The sequence below is a fragment of the Thamnophis sirtalis genome, unplaced genomic scaffold (genome assembly GCF_051295495.1).
Source record: "Thamnophis sirtalis isolate CommonGarterSnake01/CBP01778 unplaced genomic scaffold, rThaSir2_p1.2 scaffold_14, whole genome shotgun sequence".
NCBI classification, from domain to species: domain Eukaryota; kingdom Metazoa; phylum Chordata; class Lepidosauria; order Squamata; family Natricidae; genus Thamnophis; species Thamnophis sirtalis.
Window position 1 is genome coordinate 21,924,626 of NW_028261394.1, and position 22,677 is coordinate 21,947,302.

A 22,677-nucleotide genomic window follows, 5' to 3' on the forward strand; every position below is an offset into this window, starting at 1 on the left:
GCCCAGCGTTCTCCCCATTGGGGGGTGCTTAGCGCACTTCGCTGACCGCTGGGACCTTACCTCCTCTGACAGATGGGTGCAGAAGACCATCAGGCATGGCCTTTCACTCGAATTTCTTTCCAGTCCCCTGAGCTTCTTCCGGATATGTCCAGTTTCTTATTCTTAGAAGAACCCAACCCGGAGGTTGCTGATGCAGGAAGCCATCCAACACCTGTTGGAGATCAGGGCGATCCAGCTGGTGCCTCCAGAGCAACAGGGTCAGGGGCACTACTCCATCCTGTTTGTCATCCCCAAGGCCTCTGGGGGCTGGAGAGCGATCCTTGACCTGAAACGCCTGAACCGTTCCATTCGCTATAGGAGGTTCAAGATGCACTCCCTGCACTCTATCTTGGAGGGGGTTAGACAGGGAGACTTTCTCACTTCCATAGAACTCACTGAGGCCTATCTGCACATTCCCATTGCCCAGGATCACCACAGGTATCTCAGATTCTGCTACATGGGACACCACTATCAGTACCAGGCTCTCCCCTTCGGGCTGTCTTCAGTCCCGAGGGTATTCACGAAGGTAATGGCAGCACTGGCAGCGCACCTGAGACAGGTCCCGGTGCGCATCCAATGTTACCTGGATGACCTGCTTCTGCAGTCATCTTCCTTTAGGGGCCCCCTGCGAGACCTAGACGTCACCATGACAGTCCTGAGGGACCACAGGTTTACAGTGAACCTAGCCAAGAGTCACCTCCACCCCTCTACTAGTCTGATTCACCTAGGAGCCAGAATAGACACCCAGGCGGGCATGGTCTTCTTGTCGCCTGACAGACAGATAGCGCTTAGACAGCTAGCCTCCTCGATAGCCAGGAAGCGCAAGGTGTCCTTAGCCACTCTGTCTAAACTATTAGGCACCATGGTCTCCGCCATTGGCATCATTCCGTGGGCTCGCCTCCACACCAGAGATCTCCAATGGTTCCTCTTGCCGTTCCAGCGAAGGCACACGAGCTGTTCGCAGACCAAGGTACTTCTCCCGGTAGAGGTCTCCCGCTCCCTGACTTGGTGGACGTCCCCAGCGATCATGAAGGGCGAAACCTTCTGGACACCAGACCGCTTGACGGTAACAACGGACGCCAGTCTGAGCGGGTGGGGTGCCCATCTGCTGGCTCAGATGGCACAAGGACAGTGGACTCAGGCGGAAGGGACTCACTACATAAACTGGTTGGAGCTCAGGGTGGTCCGCCTGGCCCTGTTAGGGTTCCAGAACTCGGTCAGGGGCCAGCACATATTAGTCCTCACAGACAATATCACCACCAAGGCCCATATAAACAGGCAGGGGGGGACCAGATCAAGGGCCCTCATGAAGGAGGCCAAATGTCTGGGTCAGTGGGACAACACCAGGGCTGACTGGCTCAGCCGGGCCGAGGTGGACAACTGGAAGCTGCAGCCTGCGACATTCGAGGAGGTGGCCAAGCTCTTCGGGCGCCCGGAGGTCGATCTGTTCGCCACTCCCCTCAACACTCAGCTCCTGAGGTTCTTCTCCAGGTACCGGACACGGGGGGCGGAAGGGACGGACGTTCTGTGGAGCTCATGGCCCAGGGGTCTTTGTATGCCTTTCCTCCCTTGCCCCTGTTTCCCAGGGTCATACGGAAGATCCTTCAGGAGGGGGTGGAAGTGGTTCTGTTGGCTCCTCATTGGCCCTGGAGAATCCCCCAGGAGAGGATATCCCTCAGCCAGGGGTCGCTGGAGCACCCGGATCCTCAATGGCTCCAGTTGACCGCTTGGCGATTGAGCAGAGCATCCTGAGGAAAGACCTCTTCTCCCCCAGGGTGATAAGGACTATCCAGGCCGCCCGCAGACCCTCCATGGAGCGCATCTATGGCTCCACATGGCGGGCCTTTGACTCTTGGTGCAACTCCCGGGGGTACAACCCCATCCAGGCTATGGTGCCACAGGTTCTGGACTTCCTCCAGGCGGGCCTGGATAGAGGGTTAGCTCCTAACACAATTAGGAGACAGGTTTCAGCCATCTCATCAGTTCTCATGTGTGGCAGAAACCAGAGTTTGACGCACCACCCCATGGTCAGGCAATTCCTTAAGGGGGCCTCCAATCTCAGACCACCTACGGTACACAGGTACCCTTCCTGTGACTTACACAGGGTATTGGACGCTCTAACGGGCGCTCCGTTTGAGCCATTACGAACAGTTTCCCTTAAGTTCCTGACCCTGAAGGTGGCGTTCCTGGTGGCCATCACCTCCGCCAGGCGGATATCCGAACTGCAAGCGCTGTCCACCAGGGAGGATCTCTGTGTCTTCCACCAAGACAGGGTGGTGTTACGGCTGGACACCAAATCATATCACAGCCCACTCCACGCGGAATGCAGCCACATCCAGGGCCTGGGCCACACAAGCATCCCTGGCCGAAATCTGCAGGGCAGCCACGTGGGCTTCCCCCTCTCCCTTTGTAAGGAACTATAAGTTGGACTCCTTTGCCTCAGCAGAAGCCTCGTTCGGCCGCAGGGTGTTGCAGGCGGTTCACAGGGCAGGACCCACGCCTCAACAGGCCTGAGTGGGGGACACGGGGCCTCAGGGGTCTCCCTCCCTAGGGACGTGCACGCTTTGGTACGTCCCATTCTGGATACTCCTCCCCCCTCACTATGGAGAAAGGCCGTTGGTACTTACCTGATACGCCTCTTCTCATAGTGGGGGGAGGAGTATCCAGTCCCTCCCTGTCTATGTTTGTACAACTAAGTGTTACATTCATTGTTTATGTAGTTATTTAAATATTGATGTTGAAGACAATAAAAGCTAAAAACTGAATCAAGAGTCTGGAGTGAATGATGCAACGAGTCGGATAGAGCTCTTCGTCATTAAAACTGGGGATTCCTGGTGCCAGGGGGCGTTGCCCAAAGAGCTTATCTGACTCAATCCAATCACGAGAGGATAAGGTCAACCCATTCTGGATACTCCTCCCCCCACTATGAGAAGAGGCGTATCAGGTAAATACCAACCCCTTTTTTCTTGTACTTTCTAGAGAAATGTATTTGAGAATCCTCCACTCTAACTTAGCAAAGGTCTCAACTGAATTGCAGAAAAAGAAGAGAATGGTAACTTAGTTGTCAGAGCACTTCACAAAATCCCTGAGAACATTTCCAGCTGGTTATTGAGAGGTGATTGAGAAAGCTCTCTCATGCACAACCTTTTTAATGCCTAAATGATTAAATGAGCCAACTTAGTTGAAGTTGCTTGTCTTTCTGTTAAATAGCAAATGGGTGTATATCTGGCACACCTGTATTATAGGTGGCTACCAATCAGGTAGGCTTTTTAAAATAAATTCATAAGATCCAAGTAAATCTGGTTGTTCAGTCTGAGCCAGTCTAGAAGAAAATCCTCTAGAAACAACAGGGCTGCATTTTGAGGAAGAAGCTTTCAATGAGAGCAGATTAAACCAGATTTTGCCAGGCAAAAATGTAAAGTAAGGCTTCGATTAACAGTCTCGGTGTGGAAAGCTGCCTGTGGCAGTACAGAGTCCTTTGGGGAAGGGTGGTCGACCTGGTCATGCTATTTGGGGCTATTATAAATAGCTTATGGGGCATGTTGCCATGGCCTCCTCCCTCCATGCATGAAGGAGGCAGATAGGAGCCTTTGGGGAACTGTTCTTGCCCCCCCCCCTTTTATCTTTGGTTAATTGCTCTCCTGTATTAGATTCCCAGAGGTTTTTCTCCTCTTCTGCTCCAGGGCCTGTGCATGCAGCCACCTGTGCTGGGGTCACCATTAAATCTTGGTCTATGCAGACATCTCTATGAGCCTTCTGGCTCACACACTTTGGGAAGCTGCATTGGGAGGTTGAATGAGCTGGCCTACACTGCAGGCTGAACCCAAACTCTATTTCAAGTGTGATCCCACAGCAGTAGTGACAGGGAAGAAAGCAGCTACGCACAGAGGCGGTTAGACTTGCTGAATTGCCCTCCTGGAAAATCTAAGACCTGTCAAATCCTGTAGCCTTTCCTGTGGGCTGAGGTCAATGTTGTCTTTTAGCTGTGGCTTTCTGCTTGTCTGCATGAAGTGCTGCAGATTCTGCAGGATAACGAGGGTTGTGGGCTGTTTTTATAGTTTCCAGACTCTCTGGATTTGTCTTGGCAGGAAAGGACAGCTGTTTGCTGAAATATAGTAAATAATTCTGAGTTCTTACGTAAAAGCCGAGAAAGGAAGGCGATCAGAAAAAGATATGCCAATTCCACAGTAGAATTAAGGGAAAGTATTTTAAAAAATAAAGCAATTATTATAGCAATAGCAATAGCAGTAGACTTATATACCGCTTCATAGGCCTTTCAGGCCTCTCTAAGCGGTTTACAGAGAGTCAGCATATTGCCCCCAACAATCTGGGTCCTCATTTTACCCACCTCGGAAGGATGGAAGGCTGAGTCAACCCTGAGCCGGTGAGATTTGAACCGCTGACCTGCTGATCTAGCAGTAGCCTGCAGTGCTGCATTTAACCACTGCGCCACCTTGGCGCTTATTTATTGCATATGTACGTATGTACAATGGTAGATTGGTACTCAACTGCTTTGAAACTCATCGAATTTGGTAACAAAAATTTCGATATAAAAATTTTGCCCCAATATTCATTGTTTGGTACTCAACGCACAAGCTAAAACTTGTCGTTGTCGGCTGCCTTCTGATTCTCTACATTAGTTTTTATGGGAAAAAATGTTTGGTGCTCATCACAACTCCAGGAACCAATTAACAATGAGTACCAAGTTACCATTGTGTGTTTGTGTGTGCATGCGTGTATGTACGGACACACAATAACAGAGTTGGAAGGGACCTTGGAGGTTTTCTAGTCCAACCCCCTGCTCAGGCAGAAAACCATTTCAGGCAAATGTTTGTCTTAAAGCTTCTTAAGCTTCTTAAAAACTTCCAGTGATGGACATCCCCAACTTCTGGAGGGAAGCAGTTCCACTGGTTAATTATTCTGTCAGGAAATTTCTCCTTAGTGTTCTAGGTTGCTTCTCTCCTTGGTTAGTTTCCATCCTTGTCCTGCCTTCAGGTGCTTTGGCGAATGGGTGGACCCTCTCTTCTTTATGTCTATGTATGTCTATATGTATATACAGTATTAAGTAGAGTAATATCTGTCAGGCTTAGTACAACACTTAGTATGGTACTAGTTGAGTACTTAGTACTAGTCAAGTACTAGTTGTACTAAGCCTGATAAGTAACTCTGCCAGGATTCAAATCAGAACCAAACCCAGGAGGGAAGGAAGAGGGAATGCTGCTCATGGGCAGCTGAAAGTTGGTGCCACACCCTGCAGCTCCTCCTCCTCCTCATAAAACTTTCATGTGGACAGGAAGCAAGTTGGGCTTTTTCTGGGCTACCAAGCTGGGAGGGTTTCCGACTGGCCTTTGGGAAGGGAGGAGCAGCCATTTTTAGCCAAGTGCGCTGGGGGTGTTTGGAGAGAATTCCTGAGTGGGGGGGGGGGTTGTTTCTTGAGGGGAATCTTGGGGGGCTTCTTGTTCAGCAGCTTTTCCAGTGGAGCTCTGTGAAATCTTAGGGCACTGAAGTGAGAGCAGGTTTCACTTATCATGTTATGCCTTTTTGAGGGGAGATAAAATAAAAAAGACCAGTTTAATTAATCTCTTTGATTCCCGACGATGACATGGAAAGATTCTTTGATTTTGATGGTCTCCTAGTAAAATGCTGAGCCTCTGGAAACCCCCCTCCCTCTTTTTTTAAATTAATTGCAATCTAAAGCTGGGTCCTACTGTTCTAGTGTCCCCTTCAAATTTTGCAGTCAGTTTTGTGGCAGAAGGAAATGAAGGAGGTGAATTATCTAAGTAGACCTTGCTTAATGACCATTCAAAGTTATAGCAACATTCAACAAAGGTCCTTGAACCTATGGCTGTTGTTGTGCCCTGCCCAACATGACCAAGATTTGAGGGTTTGGGTTACTTCAGTTTCCCCTCCCTACCTGTGTCTGCCTTGTGCTCTCCCCCACCCCCTCGAGGACCCCTGTTGCTGCTGCTGCTGCCCCAGCATTCCCGATCTGGCCCTTTACAAGGCAGCTCTGGCTGCACATGGCGAGGCTTGGCAGAGAAGGGCTCCTGTGGCTGGCAAGTGACTGGTGGTGAAGGTCGGACAGGGTAGCAGGTGGCGAGGGTGACTGGCATGGGTGGGTGCTGGGGCATTTGCAGCTGTGCCCTGGGCTGCTGGGCCAGGCTGTGGCTTCTCGGGGTGGCTGTGGTACCACTGGAGCTCAAAGGCTACTTGCAGTCAAGAGGCCCCTGAGCCACGTTGTTCTGAGGCTGCTTGCTGCCCTCAAGGCAGGGTGTGGGGTGGGCAAAAGTACAGAGATGGGGGGGGGGAATAGTTATGAAGGGAGGGCCGTCTCTCACCATGGAAGAACCAAGACTCGGGCCCAGGAGATACCAAGTGCAGAACAGCTTGGATTGGGTAGGTTCAATGATGGCAATAAGGAATGCCAGAATTGCTTCGTGATGTTGTATTTTATGACCACATCACTTAAAGACAGAAATGTTGGTCCAAAAACTCGAAGGCTGCCTGTACAGTTTCTGTGCTGGGAAAACGGGATGACCTGCCCAAGCTGAGATAAGCCAGGTGCTAAAGTAGTAAAGTAGTATAGTTGAAAGGAAGATCAGCAAGTTGTGTATTAAAAATAACAAGTCTTAAAGATCTCAGAGGATTGAGAGGAAAGTCAGGCTAGAAATAATTCATTATGCAAAATCTTGACATTCTTACGCAATGGAAATATGAAAGGGTTTAGAATGAAGTAAATTCTAGAACTGTTAAAAGTATTCTGCTGCTTAAAATGATTTAAAGTTAAACTGCCCTTAATAGTGTTTTTAGAGCTTTTATCTCCAAGATTTGTGAGTCATGAGAGGAGCTAGTAAATGTCCGATCTGTAGCTCATCTCAGGTTTACTTACTCACTCACTCACTCACTCTCTCTCTCTCTCACTCACTCACTCACTCACTCACTCACTCACTCACTCACTCACTCCTTGTCTACATGATTTGCATCTTTAAATAGTGGATGTTGATTCCATTCAAAGAACCCAATTCTATACATTCTATTAATTATATGACAAAATATATTTCTAAAAACAAAACTTTCTCAGTGGTAAATGGGGTATTAGAAGAAGGTCCAATCCATTTCTTTGTGAATTTAGGAGCTCCTCTGCTCCTGACATTGTTTTCCACTGGCTTTTGGGGGCTCTGATTTCTTGCTTTGATTCCCCCTCTTTGGGGTGCTCTTCCCAGCCTGACTGAAAAATGTGATTTTCTCTATTGATTTGGCCACCCTCCCAGCCCAGAAGCCCTGCTCTTACTCACTTCTTTTCTCCGTTTATTCCTCCCTCATTTCTTTAATTAGATAAATTGAAAGAAGCTGCTTTAATATTCAGGAAGAAATCCTTCCTTCCTGGGAGCCTGCTGATGCCATTGAAGTAGCAAATACTACATTATTGGTTAGATTATGCCTGACTGCTTGATGGTGTTCATTGTGTTTTTCTTTTATTATAACTTGCCTGGAGTGATGTGAAAGTGAGATGGGTGGCTATATAAACCAAGTAAGTAAAGTTGAATTCCTGGATATTAAGAAAATAACCCACAGGAGTGGAGATGAAGATAATAGCCATTGGAAGAGTGGAAGTCAAGGCAGCTGAGATAAGGCCTAGTTAGGGCCCCGACTATGTGTGAAGGATCCTCTCCTTGGGCAGACATACAAGCTGCCTGTGGTCACTGGCTGCCTTCTTGGGGCAGAAGGAAATTTGGTCCAAAAGGTGTGGGGCAACCCAAGTGGGCTCTTCTGCTTGGCAGTTCTACTTTCCCATCATTCCCCTGGAGGAGGGAAGCTGGCTGAGTATCTTGGTTTGGTTTGGTTTAATCTTGTGTTTCTGGGAGAGGTCTGTATTTCTTTTCTCATGTGTGCAAGGTTCTATTGTTTCCAAAAGGGAACTTTGCCCTTTATAACTTACTTTACCCTTCCTTTCCCTCCCTATATCCCTGTGTCATGCATTTCCTGTTGATGATACTTCTGTGGTTTTTAAGCAATTTGTCAATGCCTGTCCAATTGTTTGAAGCATTAATTGCCACTAGCATAACTGGTCATATGGTTTAGGCTAGGCAGCCTCCTTTAGAGAACTTCCTTGCATCCCTGTGACACTCTTACCATTTTGGAATGCCACCCGTTGTTAAAAGTGAAGTGTTCAAGGCCACACCTGGCTGCTGGATGTAAAATAGCACAAATGATTCCCATGTTCTCTTGCTAAACTCTGGCTTCCATATTTAGTCCTGCCCGTCATGACTCTAGAGTCTTTGGTCCTTTCCTCCTGCTGCTGCTGCTGCTGCTGCTGCTTGAGTTTACAATTCCATGTCTTGGAAGCCTCTCGTGGTCAGCCAAACTGCCCAGCACCCTCAGCTGTTGGTGTGGCAGAATCTTTTAGCTGATCCCTCCTTTTAGCAGGAAATTTAGATGCTTATTATAGGCAGAGTTGAGACTGCTAATAAGCAAAGTGCTGCATTGGTCAAAGCTAGGCAGGAGGCTATGAGATTGCCTCTGACTTGAGCTGTTGCCATTTAGGCCATGGGAGCTTGTGCAAAATGACAGCCAGTGCCTGCAAGGTTTCTTTCAGGCCGTGCTTCGTGATCTGACCGTTTTTGTCTTGCGACAGTTGATCGATTAAGGGCCACAACATTGAGTGCACTTTCTACTTTACAGTATGATGCTGTTCCTATCCAGTCCAGTGTGGTTTTATGTTCCTGCTCATCTCCATCAATGGTGAGGAACCAGGTGGATTCCAGCCTTCAACCTGCCTGTGGCAGCAGACAGGAACTGAATATGGAGAGCACTTTGCAACAGCCTCCACAGCCTCGAAAGAAACGCCCAGAGGACTTTAAGTTTGGGAAGATTCTCGGGGAAGGATCTTTTTCCACAGTGAGTATCTGGGGCAGCTGCTCCTCAGTGCTAAAGCAGAAGCCAGATCAGGTGTGCTCTGCTTTTCTCCTGGCCTTTGCGCTTGGTAACAAGTCTGCTTAGGTCATTGAGTGCCTGATCTTCACCACATTAGACAGACTTTGCTTCCCATTCCTATTTTTCCACCCCAAAGCCTTGCATTTTCTTCAGAAACCTGATTGCTATGAATCCTTATAAGATTGTGGATCTTGGCTCTCTGAGCATGCAAAACCCTCTTGAGAAGCACCTGGTAAGACTGGCTGAGCAGTCCGGGTAGGACTCACCATGGGGAGCAACTGGCTGAATTTACCTGATACTTTTCTATACTCATTTTGTAAGCATGGCATGTCAGGCTTGCACGACTGATGCCCTCTAGATGCTAAACCTCACCAAGCAAACTTCAGCAAGTCCTTTGTGCGCTTCACCCCTTTGCCGGCCCCGATTGTGACAGCCTCCAGATAGAGAATGGCTGGCTCTACGTGAATGTATACGCCTGTCTTGCCTCCAGGGGCTTCTCACATGCTCCGAATGTAACCAGGTTTCTCTTTCTCTTCAAAACAGGTTGTCCTGGCCAGAGAATTGACCACTTCCCGAGAATATGCCAGTGAGTATCACTTGATTCTTGGGTTGTAGTTTGTTGATGACCCCCTAAGTCACATCTGCTATTGCTATAAGGCCGGGATGGTGAACCTATGACATGTGTGCCCGAAGTGGTACACGGAGCCATGTCGCCTGGCACGCGTTGCATTGCCCATTCCTCTTCCGGATTTCTGGCATGCATGCACATGTGGTGATCAGCTGGCCTTTGTGCAGGGGGCAATGCTGGAAACCAGAAGAGCTGGTCTTCCATTTTCAGGTGTGAGCATGTGCGCCGGCCAGCTGATTGGCACATGCACAGCAGTAACCAGAAGACTTGCTGGCCAGCACACGTGTGTGCGCCGGAAACCGGAAGTTCATTTTCTGGCAGCTCCTCTTCCTTGTCATGGCCTATACAAGCGCATGTGCACGAAGTGCTCCTTTTTTGGCACTCGGTGCGGAAAAGGTTTGCCAATACTGCTATAAGGTGTGGTGTGGCTATTTTATTTGGTCAAAGCAGAGAGACAGAAAGTGGGATTCATCGATCGAGGTCCAAATGTCTAGTAATTTGCCTGTTGTTTAAAAGTTAAAATTCTAGAGAAACGGCATATCATCAAAGAGAATAAGGTCCCCTACGTGACCAGGGAGAGAGATGTGATGTCCCGCCTGGATCACCCTTTCTTTGTGAAGCTCTACTTCACATTTCAAGATGAAGAAAAGCTTTGTATCCTTTCCTGTGATTCACTTGGCAGTAAAAATTATGGGCAAAATTGGACGGGTGTCTGTGGTGGAAACGGAACTGGAATTCCACGTGTGCGTGCTGAATGCTGAACCTCCTAAACCTCTGGATAGTTTTAAGGGCAGAATGGGCATCCTAAGATTTTGGAGCCACCTCTGGCTGAGTTGGAGAAAACAGAGGGCATCAGTTCTGTCATGGGGAATATTAAAAAACTAAAGTATCTGCTTCACAGGTACTTCAGTATATGAATGGGTCAAAGTTACAGAGGCCTTGGAAATAGTGACTTACAAACTGTCAAATCAACCCACAGTCATGGGATTGCAATTCAACCGCTAAAAAGCAGCTCCTATTTACAACTGGTTCTGTGGTATTTGTGATTTCTTTTTTGCTGATTTCCATGAAAAAATGCCCATTGGGGAAGCTGGGTTTGGTTAGTGATCACATTATTTTCTTAACGATTATATAATTTGCTTAACAACCACTGTAAAAATTGTCCTAAAATTTAGATCTGACTTGACTTATGGCTTACAATGCAAATTCTGGCCCAGTTATGGTCCTAAATCAAGGAGTAGCTCTAATTAATAGCTAGTTTAGAAACTCAAGGAAAGAGCCTTAAAGACCAGTAAAAATCCCTCCTCTCTACCAGTTGAACGGTCCTCTTTCCAATCTCACGGCTTTCTCTTTGGCTTTGTTTCCAAATGTATGCTTGTATTGTCTAGATCACCCAATAGAAATAATTCTTAACTTGGCGTTCAGATTTTGGTCTCAGTTACGCTAAAAATGGAGAGCTTCTAAAATACATCCGAAAGATTGGTTCATTTGATGAGACATGTACAAGGTTTTATACTGCTGAAATTGTGGCTGCATTAGAGTACTTGCACGGAAAGGGAATTATCCATAGGTAATGTATTCAAAATTCAAAAATTGGTGTACCTCCTGATTCATTCGTCTGCTGTGGGTTATTTCTCTATCGTGTGACTGTATAAGCGAAAGGCTTTGGGAGCCACCTTTCCAGCCGCTGCTGGTTGAGACTTTGAACTTTCTCTTCTGGTTCAGCATCATCTTTGCCAACAGGAACATCCATGCTTTTGAAGCTGAGTGGGGCAAAAATATTGGAAGGGTCTCTGCACTGCCTTGGCTTTCTTGAAGACTGATCTCTTTGGCCTTTTCTTTCCCACTGCAAGAATGGAAACGCATACTTAAGGGTTTTGTCTCACTTTCACTCGCCCCATGGCCAGAGTGCTTGTGTGGCTGCAGTCAGTATGGAGCTTGCAGGATGCTGGGTTTATCCCTGCACCCTTAGTCCTCTGGGGAGCTGGCTCTGCCCTGAATTACAGAGCTTGTTCAAACATTGCAAATGATACAGTAGTCAAGGACACACAGCTCATTGGCCACCTTCACAGTTCAGGTTTTTTGTCTTAACTTGTTCTTGCGAATCCCTTCCTTCCTTCCTTCCTTCCTTCCTTCCTTCCTTCCTTCCTTCCTTCCTTCCTTCCTTCCTTCCTTCCTTCCTTCCTTCTTTTTCTGCCATCTCCTCATAATTCTTCCCATTCCCCAAATTCTCTGATGGATGACTTTGTGAAATAAATGAAACAATAAAAAAAGCTGAGGTTAATTCAAATTTCATGTATTTCTGTAAGACATATCAACTTCATGAAGCTATGATTCAGTGGCACTCCTAGATGGATCACTGCAAGTTTCTTGAAAATCATCCAAAAATTAGCACTAACACTGATGATCCTAGTTTGAGTAATGAAATGTCTGCAAGAAAACAACCAAGCTCAGAGAGCACCAAGGACTCCAGAGTAAAGATGTAAAATTTCCGAAAATTTTGAAGCCATGAGAAAAAAGGTTCCCCCCCCCTGCTTTTTTCCTGGTAAAAATAGAACTCTTGGAAAAATTGGAAGAAAAAGATTAGTGTGGAAGTAGTTTTACAAATTGTGTGAAATGTAAAAGCCTAAAAGGATTATGCTTGCACTAAAACAAGTAAGCACCCTCCCTTTCCCTCAAAGGCAACAACAACAACGAAAAAAGCAAGAAACCATCAACATAAAAAATAATCAGATTTGGCCCTTAGCACCAATAGCAGATAAAGTTGTGGTTCACCTCAATATTTAAGCTCAATAGAAGAAGGCATAACATATACATGCAGTTTATTCTATCTCATTTTCTGATCTGCTATCATTTTCCGTTTCTTCTTTTCTTCCTTTTTGTCATTTTTTCTCATGGACTTCTAAAAACTTTAGTTTTGCAGTGCACAGATTGAAACTTTTCTACACTTTCACAGATCAGTTTGTTTCTTGATTTGGTATAAATAATATCAAACATAGGCCAGATTCTTTCACATGTAGCAGAAGATGCAGGAATCTGCAGTGGGAGGTGTTGGAGATTGTGTGGTGTAGAGACCTTGCCACCATGTTGCAGGAGGGATATAGAATTGAATAAGAGAGTTGGAAGGGACCTTGGAGGTCTTCTAGTCCATCCCCTGCTTAGGTAGGAAATCTGACCCTACTTCAAATGTTTTGCAGAATCCCAGAATTCATTCCTGTCCCAAATCCCTGAAGATGTTCTATGTTCTGCAACGTTTGAAAGTACTTTTCCAACATCAAGTCCTAAGGGCACAGCTTGTCTTGTAATCCAGTCCTATGCAGCAGCTGTATTCCCATCACTCACACCGCTGTCTTTGAATCTTGAATCCAGTAGATTTGCAGCAGCATGTATTGGATGGGAAGCCAAATTCTTCCTGTTTCTTAATAAAATCTTTCACTTTACTTTTTTCACCAGTTGTAAGTGGAGATGCACTTAGAATTTCAAAAATAGATGTTTTTATCATAGCCACATGGTTAGGAATTTCTGACAAAAGTGCCGTGTCTGATTCAGATGCACAGATTGCTGAAAATGGGTGTTAAAATCTGTAGGGAGTTCTGCAGCCGAACCAAAAACACATCCTCTTCAAGCACAGTGTTCCTTATATTTTGGGGAATTTTTAAGATCCTCAATTATTACTGTGCTTGAAGAGCTTCTTTGTTTTTTTAGTAAACTTTCAAAGGAGATCATCCATCCCAACGGAGTTTCACTGTCACTTTTATTATGTGCATTTTTCTTCTAGTTGTATTTTTGTGGTGCAGTGGTTTGCAACACTTCCTTACTTGAAGATGCTGCTGTGAAAAAAAACCGTGATCATCCAGAAGCATCAGAAAAAGTGTTTCTGGAATTAGAATTCTGGAAGGAAAAGCTACTTGCACTTTCTTTCTGGTTCTCATCATTTAATTCCATAAAGTATTTTTTTAATGTCTTTAGGGCGCCTCTGGAATGCAAGGACATGTTTTGTCGTCCTTGTAGCATTTGAAAAAGAATGTTTCTTCACAATATTTGCAAATCGCAGCTTTGCTCTCAGCAAAAATTGCACTGTGGAAATGTTTCCAAACTCTAGAAGTTGGTCTCACCATTTTACTGAAGGGAGGAAAAGAAAAACCAAATAACTGACCAAACTGCAGGTGAACGTTATGCTGTGATCATAGAGAACATTAATAGGAACCATTTCAATATATAGAATAAGAAGAATACACTTGTATACTGTTGATCCTTATCTTTTCTTTTTATTTTTCTCTTTTTTTTTCTTTTTTTTTTCCCCTTCTTTTTTCTTTTTAGTGTAATTTTTAGTAACTGAATAGATTAAGGAATAGAGAAATGCACCATAGTGAGAAGTAGAGGAAAGGAAGAGGGAGAAGTAAGGAGGGAGGAAGAGGGGAATGTAAGGAGGATGAGAGGGGAAGGAGGGTGAGGAAGGCGAGAAAGGAAGATAGGAGGGGAAAGGGAAGTAAGAGGGGTGATCGTTGGAGGGAGAAAGGAAAGTTGGAGGGGGAGAAGAAGGGGTGTATGAAAGTGATAGGTTGGGTTTATGATGAGTTGTGTTTAGGTTGGGGTTTTTCTTTTCTTATTATTATATTATTATTATTGCAAATATTCAGTATATAAGTGAATGTACAAAATTGAAAATGAAAATGAATAAAACATTTAAACAAACAAAAAAAAAAGGAACCATTTAAGGGTTACAAAGGAGAAACTAATTTGTGAGGCAGATTTACCCCCTTATCTGTCAGTTAAGGCCCGAGGAGAGAAACTACCAACCATTACTCAATTGCCCAGAGATACACAAGCAAACTTAACTGGAGCCTTTTCCCTGCAGTGCCCCCCAGTGGCACAAATGGATATTTCTCTTGTTTGAGAACTGCATTGAGAAGTACTTGAAATGTATTCTAGGATTTGCTTGTCTTCAGCTGAGAGAACTTGCAATATTTTAAAACTTTTAAGAAAGTCTCAGAAATCTTTCATTAAGGTCTTCATGTTATATAGTTTGAATACCATGTCAGTCATAACTTTATCTTGTAATCAAGGTTCTTGTAAGTAGAACCTTACAAGAATATTTTGTATCGGTTGAGTATATCGAATTTCAGTATCTCCTTCCAACTTTATTGCTCTTTGAGTTAGTTGAATCATAGGTATCCATTGGCATCCTTTATCTTACTAATTTGAGATTGGGGTCTCCCCAATTTGAAGCGGTTAAAATTGCATTAAAAAGCCAGTTTAGCGGTATGGTTTAGCCATCAGACTAGACCATGAGTTCTAATCCTGCTTTAGACACAAAAGCTAGCTGGGTGACCTCGGGCCAATCACTCCTCCTCAGCCCTAGGAAGGAGGCAATGGCAAGCCATGTCTGAAACCCTTTGCTAGGAAAATTGTGGGGATTTGGGAGTCCAGGCAGCCACCAGGAGGCAACACTGCCTATAAGGGACAAACAAAACAAGAAAAAAGGTTGCATTATGTTTAATGAGAGGATTCTTTAAAGCTTTTTCATATCATAAATAAATAATACTTCAAGTCATTTTCAAAACATGTACGGCTGTACCTTTTTCCAGTGTTTAGTTTTTTTTATCCTGCAGCAAGAGTTTTTAAAATGGAAATTACAGTTAGAAGCATTTGAGCTCTAACTCAATGCCTCAGTGCCTACTAAATCTTACTAAAGCGTCTTACTAATGTGATCTGCTTCTGCAACAGTATAAAGCACTTTTAAAAAAAAAATAGCACTTTCAACGCTGGACATTGTGTGTGGAGCTAAGCATTTCCCTGAGGAGGAAGAGATGCTCAGTTCATATTACCATTTTGGTTTTTTTAGGGATCTGAAGCCAGAAAACATCTTGTTAAATGGAGAGATGCATATTCAGATTACGGACTTTGGGACAGCAAAAATATTGTCTGCAGATAGTAAACAAGGTGTGTGTCCTGTATCTTTCATTCCATGAAACAGTCACATTGCCTTGAAAAGTCCCCTCCCTGACTTCTTATTTCATTTTTTCAGCACGGGCAAACTCCTTTGTAGGGACAGCCCAGTATGTGTCTCCAGAGTTATTAACAGAAAAGTCTGCCTGCAAAAGGTGAGCTCTGCATATGGGTTTAAATGCTTTCATGCTTTCTTTTGAACTGCATTAAGGAGATGACTTTGACCTCTTACCTTATTCTCCAAGCTTTTTGCATTGTTTTGTTGACAGATTTTGGGGTGGGTGGGTGTCCAGAAGGTGAAAAGGGATCCTAAAAACTCTCAAATTTATTGAGAGTTTTTAAACTCATTAAACCTTTGTTCAATAGAACATTCCAAAACAACATTTGCTCTGCCCAGATAAGAAACTAAGTTTCTTAACATTTACAGCTAAAATGCTCTTCTTCTTACTAATCTGTTCGAAACAGAACATTTTAAAAAAACAAAAGCTTTTTTCAATATGTTTTCTACATACACACACACACACACACACACACACATACATATAGTGTATTAGCTGTTGTTTATAGTTTAAAATTTAAACAATAATCTTTGGATGTTGTAAACTACTTTGAGAAAGTTGTGCTGCGAAAGAACTCCTATACACCTCCAAAGAGCAGTCAGGATTCAGGCCTGTTTATAGGATGGAAACCACATCGCTTGTGCTTTTCCAGGGCGCTGCTCAGGAGAGTCCAAGCAAGGGTTAAATACAGCCAAACTGCCCAGAACTGAATTGAAACTTTAAGCCACGCCTCTGGTGCTGATTATCTTCAGTTTTTTTTTTCCAATTCAGCTAGCCCAGTTGACGCGCTTAGAGTTTCTCTTCATTCTAATAGTATTGCTTGGACTCTCTTTCAGCTTGAATTGTAAGTAGATTGGATTTGAGGTGTGAGCAGGCTTAGTGAGATTATTTACTTCTCCCAGTGATTTACCATCTGATTCTCACTCCTTGTCCCCCCCGGCGTCCTGCTTGCTACCCAGGCGCTGCTAGGGACACAGGCAGCTGTTGGGGAAGCGCGTGGGTCGGAGTTCCTATGCCAGCGCTGCCGCGACCCCCGCTGTGGGGGGGGAATTTCCCCGCTGAGGCTACTGTTGCCGCCGTCCGTGCCTTCTGGGTGCCGGCGTGCGGTGCGGCCCCTCAGGGATCTTCATAGACTTGGCGGCAAGCTTTAAATAGCGTCAGAAAGTTCCGGCTGCCATTTTGGAGCCACTTGCGGTTTCGATTTCACTTTAAACCACGTGCTGCAGCTGCCTGCAGCCTGACTCATGCAGGAGCCGCGGGGTGCCTTCTTTGTCCGGCCTGGCTGGCAATTTAGCCTGTTTCTATCTTACTAGAGTGGCAAGGATTTGGGGCCTACCGGTCACAGACCTACTGATCCTGCAAGCGCTGGGAGCTGTTAACGCTCGTGCATAGTACCAGGTAGCTGGAATTTGGTGCTGTGACTGTCCACGTCTCTCTTCAAGCGTTTTTTGGTCTGCGAAGGGCTTTGCAAGGTGATGAGTGGAGGTAGTCCCTATTCATCTGCTAGATCCAACGTTATCACATGGCTGATCAGGTACCAGAAGACCCCAACCAAATAAGGGGCTCATCCAGGACTTTCTCCAGGCAGGCCGGCATGGCGCTCTAAACCGTACTCCAGGCCCGGGCCTAAGCAGGGATCGGGCCCAGACAAGGATGCATTGCGTCGCCAGAAGGCCCTTGAAAAGCAGTTCTCCAAGGCCCAGCACTAGGCACAAACCTCTCATTCAGTGACTCGTGAGGAGCCCTCCATGGAGGTTCCACCAGCTCAAGCACATCCTATTTCATCCACTATCCAGTGAGGAGGAGGGCCAGGAGTTTTCACCCACGGCCTCTATGGCCATGGCAGTCTCCCCTGGGCCTTCAATGGTGGATCAGGCTGACCTTTTCACTTGTCCTTCGGATCTGGAGGAAGGCCCTGCTCCAGGCCTCTTGGCCCCACAACACCCACCTCCTAGGCCCGACCCCAGGGTTCGTCCCATGGAAGATCTAGGGCCCAACCTTTCGTTTGAGATGCAGGAAATTATTAATAGGGCCATCTCCCAGGACATTGAAGCGGGCATGTTACAAAAGGGCAAACGCACCTGCAAGACTAAGCACCTCCAGCCCCAGGCTGTTCCCAGGGCCGAATCTCCCCCACGCATATTGCATTCCCCCCATTCCTCTTTGGGTTCTGAGGATTCGGACTGGGAGGAGGGGGAGGACATTCTTCCTAGACTGGAGGCTGAGTTTTCTGGGGAGGAAGGTGGGGCCACCGAAAAACCTACTTTTCGGGCCTATTTAAAATTGCCAATTTGAAAACCATTTTGCATAAGGCTAAGTTAGCCACCCGTATGGGGTCTACACCACCAGCTCAGGCATCTGCTGAGCCAGATGATTTATCTGGGGACCTGTTTGAGGAGCCTGTAACGGCCCAGGATATCGTACCTATCCCCAAACTCTTTCTTAATTTGGTTCAGAAGCAGTGGGCTCAACCAGCTACCATGGCTACCCCTAGCAGCAATGATAAGAAGCTGTACACAGTGGATGCCAGCCTGGGGGATTTGTTTAAGCTGCCCCTATCAATCCTTCTGTGGCAGCTCTGACCTCAACCTCTGTGCTTCCACCTGATCTCTTGGAGGGCCTCAAGGCTGAGGATAAGAAATCTGAAAATGCCTGTCATAAAACACATCAGGCAGCTGAATGGGCGATTAAAACGTCCACCTCAGCTTCTTTCCTTTCCATGGCCGCCCTTCTCTGGTTGAGGCAATTATTGGCAAGAATTCCGGTTAGGAATACCAAGTTAAGACAGGATATAAATAAGATCATGGTGACGACGGAATATACCGCCGATGCCACCCTGAGTGCGGCCAAGTTCACTTCTCGGGCCCTAGCATCTAATGTTACCACCAGACGTCCTGAGGCACTGGAACGTGGACATGCGTTCCAAGTGGAAGTTGGTTTCTGCTCCCTTCAAAAGGGACAAGCTTTTCGGTCCTCACTAGGACCTAGACCCGGTCCTAGTGGAAAACAAGGACAAGAAGAAAGTGATGCTGTTGGTTGCTAAGAAATCCGACAAGAAAGGTTTCTACTCCTACAGGAGGCAGCCCTTTCAGAACACAGAGCTCTCCTCCAGCTCCGCTCTGTCGCATCGATCATTCCACCAGCAGGCAGACAGGTCCCAGGACCGTCAGTCATTCCAGGACAGGGGTCGCCAACAGCACTACTCCAGACGCTCCTTTCGGGGGGGATCTGGTTCCTGTCCCTTCAGAAGGTATAAATGACTGTCAGAGGTCGGCTCCCATAGGAGGGCGGCTCCAGTTGTTCCACACCCAGTGGGAGCAGATCACGTCGGACCAGTGGGTCTTGCAAACGATCCGACTGGATCTCACCTTAGAGTTCCTCTCCCTTCCTCCCCGTCACTTCATCAGGTGCCCCGTTCCCTCGTGTCCGGTCAAAAGGTCTCTCATGGAACAGGATGTCAGGCATCTCAGGGAAATCAGGTCCATAGAGCCGATCCCGGCAGGACAGGAGGGGACAGGGTTTTACTCCATCCTGTTCTTGGTCCCCAAAAACTCCAGGGGGGTGGGTGGAGGGGGATCCTAGAGCTAAAAAGGTTAAACTATCACATAATCTATTGGAGGTTCAAGATGCAGTCCCTCCAATCCATCCTGGGCTGCATCAGGCCGGGAGACATTTTGACCTCCATAGATCTCAAAGAGGCCTACCTCTACGTACCCATCCGCAAAGCCCACCACTGGTACCTGAGGTTTACCTACGCTGGTCAGCACTACCAGTACCGGGCCCTGCCGTTCGGTCTGTCATCGGCCCCCCAGGATGTTTATGAAGATCCTCGCAGCAGTGGCGGCTTTCCTCAGATCCCATCCGGTGAGGCTGCACTGCTACCTGGACGATGTTCTCATCCAGTCATCATCCCCTCAGCAGGAGGTCCGGGACCTACAGTACACGATGCAGGTACTTCAAACTCACGGTTTTTCCATCAACTTGGAGGAGAGCCACCTTCATCTAACAACCAGACTGCAACATCTAGGGGCCATCATCGACACCGTTGCCTACCAGGTCTTCTTATCACCGGAGCGGGTGACGAGCCTCAGGGAGTGGGTCACACAGGTGCAGCGGTCTCCCCAAGCCAAGGTCGTTCAGCTGTCACAGCTCCTAGGCAAGATGATTTCATGCCTGTCCATCGTCCCGTGGGCACAACTTCATTCTCGCCCCCTCCAGTGGCTCCTGCTCCCTTACCAAAGGGCCAACGAGAGCAGCTCGCCGAGGCTTATCCCGGTCTCCATGATGGTGCGTCGTTCGCTCAGGTGGTGGTTGTCCCCAGCCCTGGCAAAGGGATCCCCGTTCAAGGAGCCGACCCGGCTCACCATCAAGACGGATGCCAGCCTGTACGGTTGGGGGGCCCATTTCCGCAATCAGCTTGCTCAGGGCAGGTGGTCCACAGCTGAAGCATCACACAGCATCAACTGGCTGGAGCTGAGAGTGGTCCAGTTGGCCCTGATTTGTTTTCAGGCTGGCATTTGGGGATGTCACGTGAAGGTGTTGACGGACAACGTCTCGACGAAGGCGCACATCAACCGCCAAGGGGGCACGCGCTCCAGATCCCTGATGTCAGAGGCCGATGACATAGGTCGGTGGGCGGAGGAGCTGTCCATACAGGCGGAGCACATCTCCGGCACGACCAACATCCAAGCGGACTGGCTGAGCAGAGCCACAGTCGACCACTCAGAGTGGCGCCTACATCCGCAGCTGTTCCAGCGCATAGTTCAGAGGTTTGGTTGCCCCCAGGTGGACCTGTTCGCCATGGCGGCCAACTCGCACCTTCCCAGACTTTTCACAAGATTTCACGACCCAAGGGCCGAAAGGGTCAACGGGAGCTGCTCTACGCCTTCCCCCCGTTACCTCTTCTTCCCTGAGTCATCCGGAAGATCCTGGCAGAGGCAGCAGTGATCCTGCTGGTGGCTCCCTTCTGGCCCAGGAGAACCTGGTTCGCTGACTTGGTGAGTCTCTCCGTCAAAGATCCATGGTGGATTCCACCGCAAGAGATCTCTCTCAGTCAGGGGGCCCTTCAACACCCAGAGCCCCAGTGGCTACAACTAGCCGTCTGGCAGTTGAGAGGGATCTCCTGAGCAAGGACAACCTTTCCACCAAGGTGATCTGTACCATCCAGGCATCACGTCACCCTTCCATGACTCGGGTCTACGACGCTACCTGGAGGGCTTTCATCGGCTGGTGTTCTACTCATGGCGTTTTGGCTCCTTCAGCTTCGGTTCCTGTCATTCTGGACTTCCTGCAAGACGGCCTTGACAAGGGTTTGGCGCCACTTCTGCTAGGCGTATTTCTGAGCTGGCTGCCTTGTCTGTCCGTGAGGACTTGTGCCTGATTTAACAAGACAGAGTGATCCTCAGACTGGACCCATCCTTCATTCCTAAGATTAATTCCTGGTTCCACCGAGCTCAGGAGGTCATCCTCCCTGACTTCTGTTCGCATTCCAGACATCCCCGGGAGAAACACTGGCACAAGCTGGATGTATGCAGGACGCACTGCAGATACATCAAGCGTACTGCCATTTTCCAGCGTTCTGAGTCACTATTCATTTCCTTCCAGCCGTCGTCTCAAGGCAGGGAGGTGTCTTCATCTACCACTGGTGGGTGGCTTAGGGTCTGCATCGCCCTCGCCCAGTATAACTGGTGCCCAGTCACATCACGGCACATTGTACTAGGAGGTTCCAATTGAGGAAATTTGCAGAGCGGCCACCCGGATTTCTTTGTTTCCGTTTGTGCGGAATTATAAGCTAGACAAATATGCTTCAGCAGAAGGGGCCTTTGGGAGGCGTGTGCTGCAGGACATTCATTCCAGCGGAGAGACCCTGACTGCTTCTGCTTCCCGCCCTAGTGACATTTAGCTTGGGTATGTCCCTTGCTTGGACTCTCCTGAGCAGCGCCCTGGAAAAGGACCATTGACTTACCTGAAGGGTCGTTTTCTGGGCGCTGCGAAGGAGAGTCCAACCCACCCTGGGATCTAGCTCCATAAGTTTGGATGTTCCAGTTGGACTTGTTTATTGTTGTATTGTTGTATTCCATTGTTGGACTTCTCAGCGCACAACGGTTCCACGTCTTCATTGAAAAAATCTGAAGATAATCAGCACGAGAGGCGTGGCTTAAAGTTTCAATTTGGTTCTGGGCAGTTTGGCCGTATTTAACCCTTGCTTGGACTCTCCTTCGCAGCACCCTGAAAACGACCCTTCAGGTAAGTCCAATGGTCCTTTTGGATGATCTCAGGCGGGAGCAGGATGGGGCACTGCATCTCTTCTGGCTCTGCTTGACCTCTCGGCAGCCTTCTCTACCATCAGTCTCCTTCTGGAATGGAATGGGGCTTCACTTCCTCTGTGGCCGTTCTCAGTCAGAGTTGCTTAGAAGCCAGAGATCTGCCCCCCGTCCATGGCTTAGTACTTTCTCCCCTTTTGTTTAATATCTGTGTGAAGCTGCTGGGTGAGATCATGCGCCACCATGGGCTGAGTTATCATCAACATGCTGATGATGCCCAGCTCTCTATCTCAGTCCATGGTGAGCTAAGTGATTTCTGTGACTTCCCTCTCACAGTGCTTGGAGGCAGTTAAGGGCTGGATGGGGAGCAATGGGCTGAAACTGAACCCTGGTATGACAGGATGGCTCTGGTTTCCATGGTTTTCTTGGTCTATGGAGAATTGCCATCTTTGGTCTTGGATGGGTTGGCACAGCCCTAGAGAGACCCAGGCGTCATCCAGGGGTTCTCCTGGTCTCCCGACTCCTGCTTGAGGAGCAGGTGGCAGCCATGGCCAGGAGGGCCTTTGCACAATGCAGCTGGTGTATCAGTTATGCCCTTTCCCAAACCAAAAATCTCTGCTCACAGTCACTCACATCTTCGTCATCTTGCAGTGCACTGTATATGGGGCTGCCCTTGAAAAGTATGGGGAAGCTTCTGTTGGTTCAAAACAGCAGTGGCTGACATGATTTTGTGGTGGCCTAGATGTGCACATGTATCCTCTTTCCTCCATTGGCTGCCGATTTGCTTCTGGCTCCAATTCAAAGT

At 47.5% G+C, this 22,677-nt stretch overlaps 1 protein-coding gene across 2 annotated transcripts in view; it reads left to right on the top strand.

The window, feature by feature from the left end:
• The window catches only part of PDPK1 (3-phosphoinositide dependent protein kinase 1), a 60,631-nt gene that overhangs the window by 15,491 nt on the left and 22,463 nt on the right, over nt 1-22,677 (top strand). The window contains exons 1-7 of one of the 2 annotated variants that reach the window (XM_087728989.1): nt 7,535-7,570; nt 8,722-8,937; nt 9,517-9,559; nt 10,118-10,255; nt 11,027-11,171; nt 15,447-15,544; nt 15,630-15,705. In XM_087728989.1, coding sequence (XP_087585115.1) covers nt 7,550-7,570; nt 8,722-8,937; nt 9,517-9,559; nt 10,118-10,255; nt 11,027-11,171; nt 15,447-15,544; nt 15,630-15,705 — 737 coding nt within the window. In that variant the 5' untranslated portion in view covers nt 7,535-7,549. Of the gene's footprint in view, nt 1-7,534; nt 7,571-8,721; nt 8,938-9,516; nt 9,560-10,117; nt 10,256-11,026; nt 11,172-15,446; nt 15,545-15,629; nt 15,706-22,677 lie in introns of those variants that run through there. The other variant, XM_087728988.1, reaches the window with a different exon arrangement.